This window comes from Hermetia illucens, chromosome 5 (assembly GCF_905115235.1).
Source record: "Hermetia illucens chromosome 5, iHerIll2.2.curated.20191125, whole genome shotgun sequence".
In the NCBI taxonomy this organism is placed as follows: Eukaryota; Metazoa; Arthropoda; class Insecta; order Diptera; family Stratiomyidae; genus Hermetia; species Hermetia illucens.
This window is the reverse complement of record NC_051853.1, coordinates 71844910-71861441: the sequence shown is the minus strand read 5'-3', so window position 1 is coordinate 71861441 and position 16532 is coordinate 71844910. Positions and strand designations below refer to the sequence as shown.

Sequence of the window (16532 nt, the reverse complement as noted above, 5' to 3'; positions counted from 1 at the left end):
AATTGGGTCATCAGGTGCTTTTGTATGTAACCGGAATATGATCAGTTGAAACCCTGCACTTTTGTGCGGGTAAGTTAGAGCGCAAGGCTGTCGTACGGAAGGTCGCGGTTCAAATCTCACTGGTGGCAGTGGAATTTGTATCGTGATTTGACGTCGGATACCAGTCGACTCAGCTGTGAATGAGTACCTGAGTCAAATCAGGGTAATAATCTCGGGCGAGCGCAATGCTGACCACATTGCCTCCTAGTGTACCGTTACGGTCTTGAATGAATTGCTCTAACACACTTCAAGGCCCTGATCCAACATGGATTGTTGCGCCAACGATTATTATTATTATTAAGTTAGCGAATCGTTTGTTAACTTGTATGCTGCAAAGGTGGGTGTATTTATGATTCGTGGTACCGGTAATGTGTATACAAGCGGCCTTTGTAAACGACGTCCGTGCACTAGAGGAAAGAGTAAATAGCTCCTCGAAATTAGTGTGGTCCGCCATCGAATAGACTCAGAACCACCCGTTCTCTAAATAAAAATAGAGTTCTTCTTTCGACTCAAACCAGGCAAAATTCCAAACCCACGGTTTTTGATCTTTATAATTCATACCCATGTCGGGTTCTTGAATTTATATATTCGTACTCAACGACACCTGTAATCGCTTTCGATCACGCTACTCCGCAGTGTAGAGGTGAGCCGTCATGCGACTCTATCTATGCCTTGACGAACGGAACCGTCAAAAAACAACTTTTCAACAAGTTTTTCTTTGTTGCGAAGGGGACGCGGGGAGGGTCTTATGACAATATAATACATCCAATATACCATGTATGGTTTTAATCACCATATTTTACTTAAGGCTCCTCACTGCCGTTCTCCAAAGATAGGGGTACTCACATTCATTCAACTCTCTCTTTTTGGTACGGGCAAGGGTATTGGTTTGTAGGAGGTAATAGTAGCATTTTCGCGATCATATCATTTTGGCTGTATAAAAAAGGCCTATATTGCCGGCATTTACAGACGATTTTTGTGTCTGCATACATAATTAACTGCCTTAAATTTTCCTTCCAAATCACCGAACGCTTCAAGAAATAAATATTTAAGGCCATCAGATTTTTGCGTGTAGTCGGCTATCTAATTATACTCTCAACGGAATACTTTTGGTTTGAGTCTTTCTGCGAAATCCTCAGTGTGTAGGCGATTTTCTGCTTTAAATTCGGCGATCAACTCCTGCTCTTGACCATACCCTTCAATCAACTTTCAATTGTATTTACCTTCTTGGTCAAAGTAAGTAATATTCGACGTATAATAAAAAGGCCGGCTTCCCAAAAATAAACCAATTACAAACATCAAATATTCAATTAAGAAGTCAAAGGCAGCAAATTCACATGAGAGGGCATTACATAGGAAGATTCTTTCCGTTTACAATTCAATCGCAATCCCTCTCTCTTGGCCACCCCACAAAAATTTCCAATTGACCGCTTCCAACAAATTACATGCCCTTGCCTTTTTCTTGTCAGAATCCATTCTCAACCCCGATAAGGGAAATCTCAACTTTTACATAGGGCCAAATGTCCTTGGGCGAATCTTCGATACGGGAAAACTTTTCGAGGAAATTCAAGAAAAATTTCTTGTTAAAACACTCCAGTGATTCGGACAAAAAAGTTGAGAAATAATTTTTATTGAGTGACCGACCACCTCTGATGTAAACACGGCGGGGATGCCAGCCTACCTTTATATGTACCTTTTCGGTGGACGGGAGTTGAGATCTGATCTCCTTTCCTTGATTTTTCGGCATCATGGGTGGCATGGTGTGGACTATTCTTGTAATTCTAGGCTATTATGTTTCTGCAGTGACTGCGCATTTTAATTCCATGCAGGACATAATTCACCATTCTAGGACTCCGTAATGTAGCGGTTCGAACTTTCAAGGGGCGAAAAATCGAAGAGTTGCAAGTTTTGCCATCTGATTTCTTTCCATTACAGCAACTTCCGTGTGAAACTGGAAAATTTTACATTTCACTGGACGCAAAGTGTGGAGGAATGTAAATTTAGTAAGTCCGTGACAAAGGCTGCATGCTGACAGTGTCTGGGAATGTTATCAATTTCCGTGCCCATTCAACTTTGTAAGTAGGAAATTCTCACAGAAGACTGTTACTGTTCAAGATCGTTGACTTCTTAAAGATCATTGGAGTAGAAACCGTCCTAGGCAAAACTTCATTGTTCAATAGAAAAAGTGTCAACGCGTATGTATCTGAAAATTCGGAACTTAATTCTGGAAAAACCGTGAAAATATCAAGAGAAACCTGAGATTTTTTCATATGACTTTCGCCATTAGATCAATTATAATCCCGCAGTGAATATCAAATACAAACACATAAACACTTCACTTGATAAACTCAATGTAACTTTTTCGCGTTTGATATTTTCACTAATTTCGCATCTTTACTTTCACTTCATATGGAAATTATGGCTTTCTACCCGAGCATTTCACATTGGTAAGCGTCGTGCTTTTCTCCCATTGCATTTTCATGTTCGTAATTAGACTCCGTCTAATTATGTGTGAACGCAAGAAGCGAAACGTGAGATGTACGTGCTCTCTCACTAATCAGCAGATATAATTGCACCTCCAAAGTTTGGCGTCGTGGTCGCCGTCCTCGAGTGGCAGAGGCTGATGGCGTATTTCGTAGTGTGGCTTTCGTCTCCTCCAGCAGCAGGTGACATATCCCCATACTTAAAATTGCAGCTTGGAGGGTTTCTTAAGATTCGAGTCGTTCTGAACGAAAGAAAAAAATAATAATTTCCACCAGGTCTTTTGCCTCTAAGTGGCATTTTCACTAATGAGACTCATGGAAAATAGTCCTTTTGGTGCTGACAAGAAAAATGGGCTATATTCCTAAGCAGATTATGTGTTTTAGGGAGCGTGCGCGTGATTCTGTATGAAGTTCTTCTAACCGACATGGCTTCAAGATCCTCTTTATCTTACGACCTGCCGACTGAGGACCCTCCCTCATTTCACAGTTTTCAATCGTTTGCATATATATAACGACTCATTTGAAGTCAAATTCATGTACACGATCGACTTATCCTAATTCAATGCAAAAACCCAAACACATATCAAAAGTATGCAAGATAAAGTCGTTACTTTTACTGCATCTTCAAGTGAATAACGTCTTCAAAAAACTGTTTATTCACTCTCATAAGTAACCTTGCATGAAAACAAAAGCTGTTCGGTCGTTCGTGCTGTAACGCCACAACATAATACATTAAAACATTCTTTTGCAATAAATGGGAAACATTTTTCAACGCCATTTCTTTTCATATTTGCCCAACATGGTGTATGCAAAAAGGACCTCAATGTGTAACGCGGCCTCTTAGCTCAACGGGTGCACTTTACTACTTGTCGGCCTGTTCTCCATCCGTCAAGTCAAAGCTAGAAATGTCCTTGATAATACAGTTCCCACGCGTTTGTTCCCATACTTGCATCGCTTAAAAATCATCGACAGCCGTTTTTCACATGGTCTCTTGAAAATCGCTGTACTATATGTGCTCGTACTGAAATGTGCAATTTTAACACTTTCATAGAATCGCGCACTAAAGGAAAAACGATTCCATATTTTCCTGAGGTGAAAATTGCTCACTAAGGTCAGATTTAAAGGTAAATGTATGCAGAATATTGATAAAATAAAGTGCAGCACTCGACGGGGCAGGTTCAATGAAAACAGATTAATCATTCCAAAAGAAGGTGCTAACTATTTGTATGTAGGTAACGGCGCCGACACCACCGTGTAGCTGAAATGGGCACACGGTAGCATCATGGGTTTTTCTAATAATCTGACAAGCCAAACACAGCCAAGCACAGAAAACTATCTCCAATCTCGCCTTTATTTAGTCAAAAAATTGGTTATATGCCCTTGAGCGCCGCGACCGTTGGCAAAATTTGAAGCAGAACAGACTTCCTGCGTTAGAAAATGATTATATGTTTTTTTACGCCAAAATAGTAGCTTCACCTGTCAAATTACGATATCCGGTGAGAAAACCAATTCGGAACGCTCATTTGTTAATCATAATGATTTAAAAATTGAATTCTCACAAGACGGAAAAGGAAAGACGGTGATGTCATCGAGCGAGCAATTTGAATCTTATCTACGTTTGTTACTTTTCAGGTAATCAATCAGTATTTACCCGGAAAGTGGGAAATTGATGCGTGAATGGACAATCCTTCAAGTTACTTTACGTTTCGGCAGTAATAGTAACAAGCTATATAGCAAATTCTGACATTTTTACCTGAACGCCAATAAAACGTACTTTTCTGAGAGATTGACCGGCCGCAAAAGAAATGGATTTGCACTGAGTGGGATTCGGACCCTGGGCACGTTGAATATTCTGCGGTATCTCTTCCCTTGTGACTTGATTTAAATTTGAATAATAGTGACACAAAATTCCAACCCAATCAATCATATTATCAATTAAGGTTGGAGTTAAAGTTTAGAAAATGTTAATTCATATTGAAATGATTCTCACAGTTTAAACCTGACTTCAACGAAAGTGGATTCCGCCGGACAATGGCGATCCAGTCTTTCCCCTAGCATTTACCAATCGTAGTATTATAGATCCTCTGCTCTGGAGCTAAAAATCTCCTTGGAATCACCAAAGAACAGTTCACCTACTGTCCACAGCCTAGTCTAGCTAGAGCTCGGGAAGAAAGTGCCTGAGGGATTCTCCAATCTCTCCGCAGCTTCGACAAAGCGAATTGTAGATTATGCCGAACCTTGCGGAATGATCCCCTATAGGCCAGTACCCGCGCAGACGTAATCTTGTATGTATATGCACGCATCTGACACAAAACTTCTTGCGATCGGATTTTCTTATAGGCGGATCAAATCCCCCTTAACTTGCATTGCGCAGGTGGCGACTTCTAAAGTCAGTGGTTCTTAAGTAGTGCGAGTAGATTCCGCACCTAACGGTCGCCAGCAGAACGCAAGGTGAGCAAAAGGAGAACCCCGCCTGGTCAGTCCGTCAGTCCGCTTATTTCTCTCTTCTTTCGTTTTACTAACCCAGAAAACGGTGGCTTTACCCGTGTCCCCAGACTGTAAACTTCTAAAATGTGGTAATATACTATTATATATAAGCAAATATCAGAATGGGATGTACTTTTAAACCTAAATTTCGGAGAGATGCACCATTTTTCCAAGCTTTTCGGTTGGAGAGGTTCTGAGAGCGAGACCTGTTACACTTTTTGGGGCACACATTTTGAGCCCTCACTCTCCTATGTTTTATCCGGCATCAAAACATCAGTTTCTAAAAGTACTAATTAAGCCCAATTGGTTTATCCGTTTCCGAGTAAATCGGGTGTTGCAGGCAGACAAACAGACAGACAGATAGACATCGAATCGATTCTAATAAGGTTTCGTTTTACACAAGAAAATGAAATCGAATGTCTCCACTTATGGAGTGACTGATTAAGGGGAGCAGCGGGGTCAGTTTGGAACTGGACTCTAAAGTAAGAATAAAAATTCAAACCAATGCCCCTAAATTTGTAAATTTCATAGATGTAATAATATATTATTATTAGAAGATAGGGAAATGAGATTATTGTTTTTATTATATTTTCCACAAACTGTTGATAGTTTTTCAAACTTTTTATCTTAGCGTGTGGACAAGGTATTAGGAGTGGTTGCTAGCACTTGTTAGCGATCTGGCCCGTTCATACACTTGCCAAGCCTCAGCAAACAGTTGTAACGTAAACGTGTGGACAGGATGTTTTGTTTGGTATGTGTCTACTGGCTTATGCGGCGATGGGAAGAACCAGCCAAGATGTACAAACTATCTTCATCCAGATCGAGCAGGCGGCAATCGGCGCGAGATCTTGGGCTGCACCTCAATGAAGGCAAGACAAAATATATGGTGGCAACTTCAGCACCGAAAACGAACCAGCCAACAACATCAAAACTGGTCAAACAGGAAGAATAAGGATAGGAGCATACAACTTTGAGACCGTTGATAATTTCTCCTATCTAGGGTCGAAAATCACAACCGATCACAGCTACGATGATGAAATCCGCGCTGTTGTCAGCCAACAGAGCTTATTTCAGCTTACAAAAACTGTCCGCTCGAAACGTCAAAGGGTCAAAGTTCTTACTGTACAAGACAATGATCTTGCCAGTCCTCATGTATTCCTCGGAGACTTGGGTTCTTAGCAAGAAGAATTGCGAACTATTGGCCGCTTTTGAGAGAAGAATCCTCCGAAGAATTTTTGGCCCCCTACATGAGGATGGACGATTCCGTAGCCTGCATAACGACGAACTCTATGAGCGATACCATGACCGTCCGGCTGTAGATAAAATCCAGTTCAATAGGTTACGGTGAGCGGGTCACTTAATCCGTATGGATGAGGATGATCCAGCCGGAAAAGTCTATAAGGGCAATATCTATGGTAGAACAAGAAGACGAGACAGACCATACCTGAGATGGAGTGATGGCGTAAGTCAGGACGCCAAACAGCTTTTAGGGATATCGAATTGGTGGACCTCGCCGCAAAACCGGGATGTCTGGAGTTCCTGATTAAGGCAGGCCTAGACCGGATACTGGTTATTGCGCCGTTGATGAAGATGATGTGTCCGTTGGCTAACATTGATAGATTGTCGATTTTTTGGTAAAAATCAGAGAATGTGTGCGTGTGAGTGAGCGAGATGAAGAAGCGGAGGGAAACACAGTGTGCGATTACCGAACGAACGAACGAACTTCGCAGACATGGAATTTTCATTGAGCAGCTCACATCGGACGTTAGTTTGGACTTTCCCAGCAGGAAAAATATTTTTTCGCGGAGTTAAAGAACAATACTTTGTTTACTTGCCTTAAAAATAAAACTTATATTTTTTCTACAATATAATATACTTGTAAAAAATAATAATTCCACTTACCGAATGAAGTCTAACACCTTACTGTTCCACTTAAAACTTTTATTCGTTTCACTGCCCTTGGCTAAGGTTAATCAAAAATTTTGAAAAAAACTGATACACGTGCACATCCACCAAGCTTCCTATAGAGGAATTTTGAAGCACCATTCACTCACAAATTCCATGAAGATCAATTGCCGTTAATCCTAAACAAATCCTTAATCAAGCTCTGCATTTGGTTCCCGCTGGGATGCGGCAAACATGTGGAGCCGGCTTAATAATTGCCACATACGTGCAAGAAAGTCGTCAAGTAACTTGCTGGTTGCATGGAGTTTGCACGTTTGTCGACAAGTTGCGGTTACAGCGAGATTGCATGTCTGTGGACAAGTCTACACACGTTCAATCTCACGCCAACCGACAACTTGGTTACACGTCTTTAACTAGTGTAGCGCGACGGTATTGATATGCAAAATCAAGGTAAATATCTGTTGAAGGTTTCAAGTTTGCGACACATGGCAAGGGTCTGGACGCACCATAAGGGTTTTATGTTCATTTTATGTAAAGAACTCTCTATGCACGGTTTTCCATTCCTTCATTAATTGCTAAACTCCAGATACTGATATCAAAGACATAAATATTGTGCTCATCCTAAATAAACAAACAGTTCACACCCAAATTAATCTAGAAACCCCCCCCCCGAACATATACTATCAAACAATAATTTGCTAATATATGGACCTGTTTGATGCTTTGCGCAAATGTTTGACGAATTTCAAACATGTTTGAACTCTTTCGCCGAACGGAGACGTTTGCGCAACGCGTTGTTTTTTTGTGTGTGGGCATATTATGCTTCGTTCCGCAATATTTTTCATTTTCGTAAAGATTGAATTTGCAACACCATCCCCGGAGGAGTTAGAAAGTTTATGAAAAAGGAAGAAGGTGGTGCCCCCTCTTCAAACCCGGTAAAAGTTCGTGGCGCACACCTCCCTTAACACGTTATGGCCCCTCAAAGTGGTGTTGCTTTTACATCATCATGGCCAAGTTGAATTTTCAAGCCTATCCCTTGAGGGCAGAATGGGGAGGATATGTAGAAGGAAGAGAAAGGTTCTTTTCTCTAACCCCGTTAAAGGACTGCGACGGTCACCATCCCTTTAAACGATAGTGTTTAATTTTGAGCCTTATTCCCGCAGTAATAAAAGAGATCCTCTCTCTTAAAATCCCCCCGTCTAATGGGGCTACTTTAGTATCATCATGGTAAAGTTGGGTTTGCCAATCATACCCAGGAGGGTAAGAGTGTAAAGAGGATATATAGAAAGAAAAAAAATCCCCCCTTTCTGCTTCTGTTAAAAATATAACACCCCGAAAAAAGCTATTTTCAAATCAGGGGTCTACAGAGGGGGTCACCCCCTTACCCCGCTTCCCCCTCCCGCACTCGCGCGGGAACTTCCCCTTTCATTAAATCCTTAAAACCACAATGTAAACCTTAAATTAGACTGAGTAAGAGTCGCACCCGATAACAATACAAATAGACGCAGTAGCATTTTAATGATATGTTACTCGTATCGTTTCCAACTTATAACTAACGTTATTTCGTATTTCGCTAAGTGTGTGGGAAATACAATTGCACAGCGCATCGCTCCGTTTATTTAACAGTGTATGGGCCTTATAACACATCTTCACGAATTTCCACTTTACTCTGTACACAAAAGCATATATACATGTAATTGAAGTAAATACGACTAGCCCTAACGTACATACATGTGTATCCTATCGGACACTACCCGCAAACTTAAGTAGTACATACGTATAGTGCTAACAGATTACTATCTCGAGTAACTCATGTAGATATATAAATAACTATAAAGTTCACTTTATATGATGATGACGTCATACACGTGTTAGAGTGCAATCGATTTACGAGAAAGGCACAACTTTGACCTCCTCTAACTTTGCTAATAGTATGATACTAAACCTTGCACTTTTAGAACGAAATTTTCGAATAAATTTCCACAATAGAGTAATAGGCTATTATTAACTTTATTTAAAAGTATATCGGAATGGGATGTATTTTGAAGAATAGATTTCGTGTAGGTGCAACATTGTAAGTTTTTTCGGATGTTTCACTTTTTGGGGTACAAATTTGGAGTCCTCACTCTCTTATGTTTCACCCAACATCAGAAATAAGATTAGTTCTGAAAGGTAGTAAACAAACCCTTTCATTGGATATCCTATATGACCATATTCTGCAAAAACAATTCACGCCCCTGATTCTCCAAGTGTGCGAAGTCCTCCCCCCACAAAATGACGCCATTTGCTATATATAAAGGGATTCAAACAGACTTTGTCATTAAATTTCAAGACAATTGGTGTGGCAGACAGACAACAGACAAACAGACCGACAGGCAGACATTGAATCGATTTTAATTAGGTTTTGTGTGAAACAAAAAGTAGAATAGATCTACAATTTATCAAACGTTGCCTCACCTCTGCCCTGGGAGCAAACCAGGCAGAGAGAGAGAGCACCAAAAGATCAAATCAGAATAGATCTTCTTAGTTGCATTGCTCAATAAAAGAAGAGAGAAGATAGGGATATGATATGATATGATATGCGCTGACATTTAAGGACACTTGCTTGATAATAGGACTGCATCGAATATACCTTTCCATCTACTAAGGTGACATATATTATACAAAATGTTTTATCACTGAAATTGCAGTTGGCGCCAAAGGATACTACTATGCATGTATATACATTAATCGCCAAAACATTACCAATAACTTTAAAATTTGTTCAAAGTGCGTTAGAGTTCTTTAACTCTTCTTTAGTAATAAGCGGCTGATTACCTGAAATTCATTCCTTCTTCTCTATTTGTACCACGGGGCCCTCGTACTCCGTGGCAATACCTCTACCATCTGCTCATATTCTAACGAAATTAATCACAATTAATATGTAAATAATAATAATTTCTTCTATCCACAGCTAGTTCAACAACAAGGTATTACAAACGTGTATGAGAAGTTAATCAGCGTTGTAAATTGGAAAAGTAAACTAGTACACTAGACATGAACTAGAACATATTTTGAACCTCTAGATCAGATGAAAAGATTTGCGCTTTGGTCTAGTTTCTAGTAATACTACGAAAATGAGTCGGTGCGTTGTTGAGTGATTAATAAGCATAAAAATATTGATTTGTGATGTAATATTTTCAGATTCTCGTTTAAAATAATAATAGTATTTTTGTGCACTGTGGATGTTTCAACCGACATGCAATTCGGAAATCTAACACATTGGAAAGAACCGCAACATACCCGGAAAGATCGCGCCTTAATCTTTCATAACAGCGGCGTTGCAAAGGTAATTTAATTAAACTAGAAAAAGGCAAAACTAAGTATGTACAAAACACGAAAAATTGAGGAGTTTCCATTCAAATCCAATAATTAGCACTAAAAAACTTTTCTAGATAGCTTACGGTAAACCTTATCAAAGTTCTTATTAAAGCCTCACAAAATTCTCTTTCATTTTTTACTGCACGCATATATTCACCTTCCATTAAATTTTCTCATAAATGCTAATAAATGTTTTGCCGTTTTTTAGGAATTCTAACTATGTATAAAGTTGGGCTCCATTCCCAGGCGGAGTTTCAATGCGTGTCCCGCTGATCTAACTTTTATGGTTTTCCGATTTCTTCAGCTGAATTTTGTCTTAGTATGACTTCATATTTGACTCATTTTAAAACATGCCTGAGGGTAGAAAATTCCAATTTCATTCCGCATATTTGAATTTCGGACCAAACTCTCAACATCTTCTCTCCTTCAGCTGTAACTTGCAGTACTCCCTCAGCGGATAGCTATGTATTTGGTTTAATGCATAAACCTGAAAAACTTCACCTAAGATTGAGGAATTTTGCAAATATTCATTATTGCTGAACCATAATTAAATCTTTATTGAGAAAATACCAGAAACAATATTCGGTCAGCGTTAGGAAGCTACTGAGGTAAAAAGTTTTTGAGGCTCTAAACATTTCTTATCTCAAATCTACAGTCACCCTTCGTCATTTCTATTTTTTCATCCAATTCATTGATTCCATTATTAGCTTTTGTCAACTTATGTTACTTATGAGTTTCTGAATAGACAGTTCTTCCCGTCCGTCGCTGATATACCTCATTTATATTGGATAACTTATCTACCGATTACTACCCTCTCTGCTCTATCCATTAAGTAGCAAAGAAGATCCTTGAAATACATTTCTCCAATTTTTACATCACTATAAAAGATTTCATAAAATTTCACTCCGATCTAAAGCTAATTCCGATAGTTGCGCCTAAATGGTTCTGATTACCAGTTCACCCTCATTGGATGATAACAACCTACTAGCCATTTTCAGAGTTAGTCTTGCACCCTCGCACACGTCTTTGAAGTACAAGAAATACTGCCTGAACATCGGCAAAGTTTAAATACAACACTTTATGGTGCACTGGCAACAGCAGTTGTTATAAATCCCTATGTAGGGTATAGCACGTCAACTATACCTATGCACCATCATTGTGACTTTTTGGTAATTTACTTCAGCTCTCCCCACAACTCTTCTTGAAACTACTGTTCTATTGTTCTCCGCCATGTAGCTATAAAGCGACCTGTCCAACGACCCTAGAATAGTAGGTTCCGTTGTACGGCATCACTCACAATGGAGTCTTTGCCCTTTCTCAAGGTCTAACCTATCCACTGCCACTTTTGCATTCTTATCAACACGTCCAGTAGTATCTCTATTAGAGCTTTTGAGTAACATTAGTGGTCACATGCATGTGCTGATCGGATATAGCAGGACAGAACTGTTGCACTGCTGATTTTTCATGAGTACCCACCATATCGGCCTAACCGCACGGTCTTCTTCGGACATGGATTTATTTGGAGGTTCCGCTCTGATCAGCACAATGATACCAGTTTATATTCAGTGCAGAATTAGCATTCATACTGGTGGACGCAAGGCCTACCTAAAACCTCTACCGCAATTAAGCAGTGCGAAAGATTTCACCTGAAGCATGAATTAGGGAGCTACCCCGGTTCGCATGGTACCAGATAATCTCTGGTAAGGATTCGTAACCGGTGCCAGATGAGTTCCATGCAGAATCGGGTCTGGTTGTCTACTACATTACGACCAGCAAATTAATGCCAATGCAGCGTTTCCTGGTGTCCCCAGTTGGAGGTTCTCCTTGGCCACTTGGTGTTCAGTCAGCCGACAGGGTTGCTGCCCCATCTGCCTCCTCGCCACCACTGAGCATCACAGATATGTTTAGGAACGTTGAGCACAATTATCGACAAAAGAGATACTTCTTAGCCATACAAGTCGATCAGCGCCCTCGACGTCCTGCTAATTACCCTACGCAACCCTCCAGCCCTTGAAAAGAAACGTTTCTATCATAAGTTTCTCGTAGACTGGCCAATTTGCAAATTAATACGAATGTAAATAGAAAGCTAACTTGTGTCTTGCCGACACTAGCACACAAAGAACACCGGATGTTTCTGTTTCTTTAATGATAAAAACAGCATTTTGCGTACCACTGATGGACCGTGATGGACAAATACTGGCAATACTTTGAACAAATTTCAACGATAGAATTTGCTCGCCCTCCGCTTCGACAAGCACTGCTCACATTTGGACCGACAGCACAACTGAGCTCTGGCAAACAAAGAGTGAGGACCCACCACTGTGGCTTTGTAAGTTCATCAATCGAGTTATTTAAGAAATAAGAACCACATCTTACTGGCAAGAGGCCACGACGGTTTCAATATGGAAAAAGAAGGGCATTCCAGCAAAATATTCAAATTACCTTCTGAACCGGTTGTTGTCCCATACTCTGAGGTATCGTGAACATATTCTGCACAGTAGTATTCTCGACATCGCCAAATATCCATAAACCAGGTCACATTTGTCAGAAACTGCTGAACTACTGATACAATACACCCTACACGGTACTAATGAGAAGAAACAGTCTGAGAAACATTACCCTGTATATAGAGAGGGTAACCGTGTGCCACATAAGCTCATACGATATGCTTTGTGACGATACATAGCGGCAAAAGAACTCGTGCACTTGGTTAAGTTGCTCTACTACGACCCGAAGAGTAAAATTTTAAGTGCGACAGGTATATCAAAATCTCTTCGTGTCTCTGTCGGTGTTCATCACAGAAACACCCACTCCCCACTCCTCTGTGTTCTTGTTATGGAACTGTCACATGTGATATCCAACGTCCAAAACCCTATACATTGGCCTCTATGGAGATAATTTTTTACTCGCATCGTACAATAAAGCTAAACTCGGGCAACTTGTCCCAAAGTGAAATGATCTTCTTATGCAACACGGCTTCCGCCGAGGTTGACTTTCACCCTTTGGTTAGGTATAGCGCGTCCACCACACTTACGTGACACGTTCGCAGTTACCTGAAATGGCCTTCAGCTACCCCTCCTCCGATTTCCCGAAACGCTCAAGCTCCTCTACTATTCTTCGCCAAGTGCCCTCAGGGCAACCCACCCGTCCATCTTCGAAGAGTAAATTCCTCTGTTTGGCGTAGCCCACAATGCAATTTGAACTCGGTGAGAAATCAAACAGATGTCATCTACGTAGTGGAGGTGTTTGAGGAAAGATGTCATAGTCCATTCAACTCAATATTCACGCTACCGAAAGCTTTCTCGAAATCGATGAAGAACAGGTGAAGCGAAGATCTAAGCTTCGCGCACTGTTTCAAAATAATCCATAAGGAGCGATGACAGTGATTATTAGTTTCTCCGGAATGCCCCGCCCCCTCTAGATACACTCTCTGTTCACGCCATCGAAAGCTTTCTTTCGACGAAGACCAGGCGCAGCGAAGATCTAAACTCCGCGCATTGTTTCAAACCGGTCCGCAGTATGTTGACGTGGTGAATGCAGGAAGATTAGGAGCGGAAATTAGCCTGCTCTCTTTGAATCAAGCCTTCAAGCTTTGGTGCGTTCCAGGATTATTTTAGTTATTATCTTTACGATAGCAGGGAACACACAAATACCCCTCCAATTATCACACTTAAAACGGCTGTCCTTTTTGGAATCTTAAAGGTCAGTTCCTTCTTCCACTCTCTGGGAAAGGTCTCGGATACCCGCGATTTCCATACGAATGGAAGCAGTGGATCTGCAGTAACGAAAGGTACAGTGATAAATAACTCTGCGAGGAGACCGTCAAGACCAGCGGCTTTACTCCCTTTGAGTTCATTGATGGCCAAAATTTTTTCTCTTCTCCTAGAAGGCGCAGTCCGAGTCCACATGCCACGGTGACTTGCCATTTCATCCACATCTGATCATCTAATTTGATGCGGTTAAGAACTGTGGTGAAGTGTTTTTCCACATCTTCAGTTATTTATCATCGTGGATGAAAAGTTGACCGTTGACACACAGGACGTTCGAAAGATTTGCGACCATATGCAAACTCTTTCGTTTTACGGTATACATTTCGGATATTATTGCGTTCTTCCACTTCCCTGACCAGCGTAATTGCAAACTCTCTTGTCACGGCTTACACTACCTTAGACTTCTCGAGTTTCTCTCGGTATCGGAATTAGAGCACATCACGCCCACAATCCTTCACAGCGGTCGAAAGAGCCCTCAACTCCTCCCGTTCTTCGATCCGTTTCCACGGTTATTCACTGCATTAGACTGAATCAAAAACAAGTTCGGTAAACTATACAATACAATCGCAATCGATACAGTTTAGTTTCTATTATTATTAAATCACTTTTCATTGTTAACTCCCACTTCTAACTACATTTATAAAAATATAATTAATAAATGACACCACATGCCAATTCAAGTGTGTTATTAACACATTTATCCATTGAAGACGCGCTCCCGATTTGAACCACCCTTGACAAATACACCTCCACCTTCCTCAGCTGGCCAATGTGCCGCTAAGTTTTCGCCCCAGAATCCCCACAATCATTCGCACTCACATCCATTTTACTTTAGCCACAAACAACATTAGAAATACATTTAATAATATGCAGCATTGGTAGGCCCATATTAAAGCAACAACAAAAAGCTTATTGATCGTTTTCGAAATATTAGGAAACCGCTATATTAAAATTTGCTAATATTTAAATGGTTTTTGGGGAGAAATTGGCTAAAATTGTCAAATGGAAAAAAATTATCATTTTTAAATTGACTTTTTAATATGTATAAGAAAAGTAGAAAATTGAAAAGAGGATCACGGTGGTGTTGAAGAAAGTTAAGTAGGAGAAAGAGAAATATACCACATAAAAGGATATGATTGTCTCGTCATCCCGTCACAGGCTAAAGCGAACGTAACGATGCTGCGAAGCCGGGGATATTACACATTTGAATGTATGATTTTGATAAAAACTCCGTCAATTTCCTTATAAAAGAGGTTTGGTTCCTAAGCTGTTACACACTGGAAATTCATTAGTACTTAATTCCTTTACAGCGAATTTGGCGTCTCAAAATCAAATGAGCTGTCAAAGTAAAAATAAATAAAAAATAACCAATATTTCATTCTCCGTTGCAGATGGTATTCGGCGCTATCTATCCAATTCACCTCGAAGATAAGGTCAAATGGCGTCAACTAAACTGTGCCTATAACCTGCAAGCCCAGTACAGTGTCCCTACAGAACCTATTTATTGGTGGGACAAATGGAAAGGACGAACCCTAAGATCAATGCATGAACAATTTGAGAAATCTGGAACCTACGTACCGGATGAATCTCGACTCTTCATCTATTCAGCAATGGAGGCCTATATGAATCAACAGGGTAAAAATGGCCGCAAATGTCTTTGCCGATCCATCTGCGAAAATGCACAAATTGACCATCCGGAGGGAATATTCTCAGAAATTTTATATGTTCTGCTACTGTAAGTTGGCCTTGCAATGGATGAAGTTTTCCTTTTAGAATTGTTTTCAATATTTCAGGCCTGGAAAAGACTTTTCACGTGACGAGTACAAGGACGCCTACGAAGCAGGCCGTGCTGGAGCTGATTGCGAATTTATATATCCCGAATGTCCAAGAGGGGAAGGATTGCTGGATTCAATAGTTCTGACTTTTTCAAATTTTGATTAATATTTGTAAAAGGAATATGAATACCTGAACTTTATAATGAAACATTACTCCAAGCGCTCCAAGCTACAAATGTTTTAAACAACAAATTTTCTACAATACAAGAAAACATTTTACCACAGAATTTACAATCAGAAAGTTTGTCTTTTCAATTTATCTGTAGATGACAAGTTTTTCAATTTTGAAAACTCAAGCACCGGAGCGCATTCCTTAATCAATTTGCTTAGATTTTCGGAAGCATGGTCAGAAAGAATGGAGGCACTGAGAAGAAGTCTTTCCAGAGAAATCCAGCTAAATTAAATTCCATGATCCCATGAAACTTGTAATTATGTTCACGAATCCGTTTTCTCTCATTACCGTCAGCTTTATAATTGTTTCCACAGTGCAAAAACTACAGGAACAAAGTATCTGTAGGAACTCCCTTACTTTCATGTAATTAATGCTTCTCATCGTCGTCCTTATAATTATCAGTAATAAATCTGTATCTGAAGTGCAGCCAACGAGAGAGTTCAGTGAACATAAATGCGACAAATAGCTTGCCTAGATAAAA

At 40.2% G+C, this 16532-nt stretch overlaps 1 protein-coding gene across 1 annotated transcript; it reads left to right on the top strand.

Annotated features, from left to right (window-relative positions):
* Nucleotides 1-10094: 10094 nt before the first annotated feature.
* On the top strand, nucleotides 10095-16088 carry LOC119657740. The gene is made up of 3 exons (XM_038064784.1): nucleotides 10095-10242; nucleotides 15436-15779; nucleotides 15838-16088. The coding sequence occupies exons 1-3, from the start codon at nucleotides 10153-10155 to the stop codon at nucleotides 15983-15985; spliced, it is 582 nt and encodes a 193-aa protein (XP_037920712.1). The 5' UTR covers nucleotides 10095-10152; the 3' UTR covers nucleotides 15986-16088.
* The last annotated feature ends 444 nt before the right edge of the window (nucleotides 16089-16532 follow it).

Bases quoted from the DNA above. Each gene is read 5' to 3' on its own strand.
- LOC119657740 (XM_038064784.1), top strand. From the start codon at position 10,153: ATGCAATTCGGAAATCTAACACATTGGAAAGAACCGCAACATACCCGG. The intron at 10,243-15,435 runs GTAATTTAATTA...TCTCCGTTGCAG, and splicing joins ATAACAGCGGCGTTGCAAAG to ATGGTATTCGGCGCTATCTA. The intron at 15,780-15,837 runs GTAAGTTGGCCT...TCAATATTTCAG, and splicing joins ATTTTATATGTTCTGCTACT to GCCTGGAAAAGACTTTTCAC.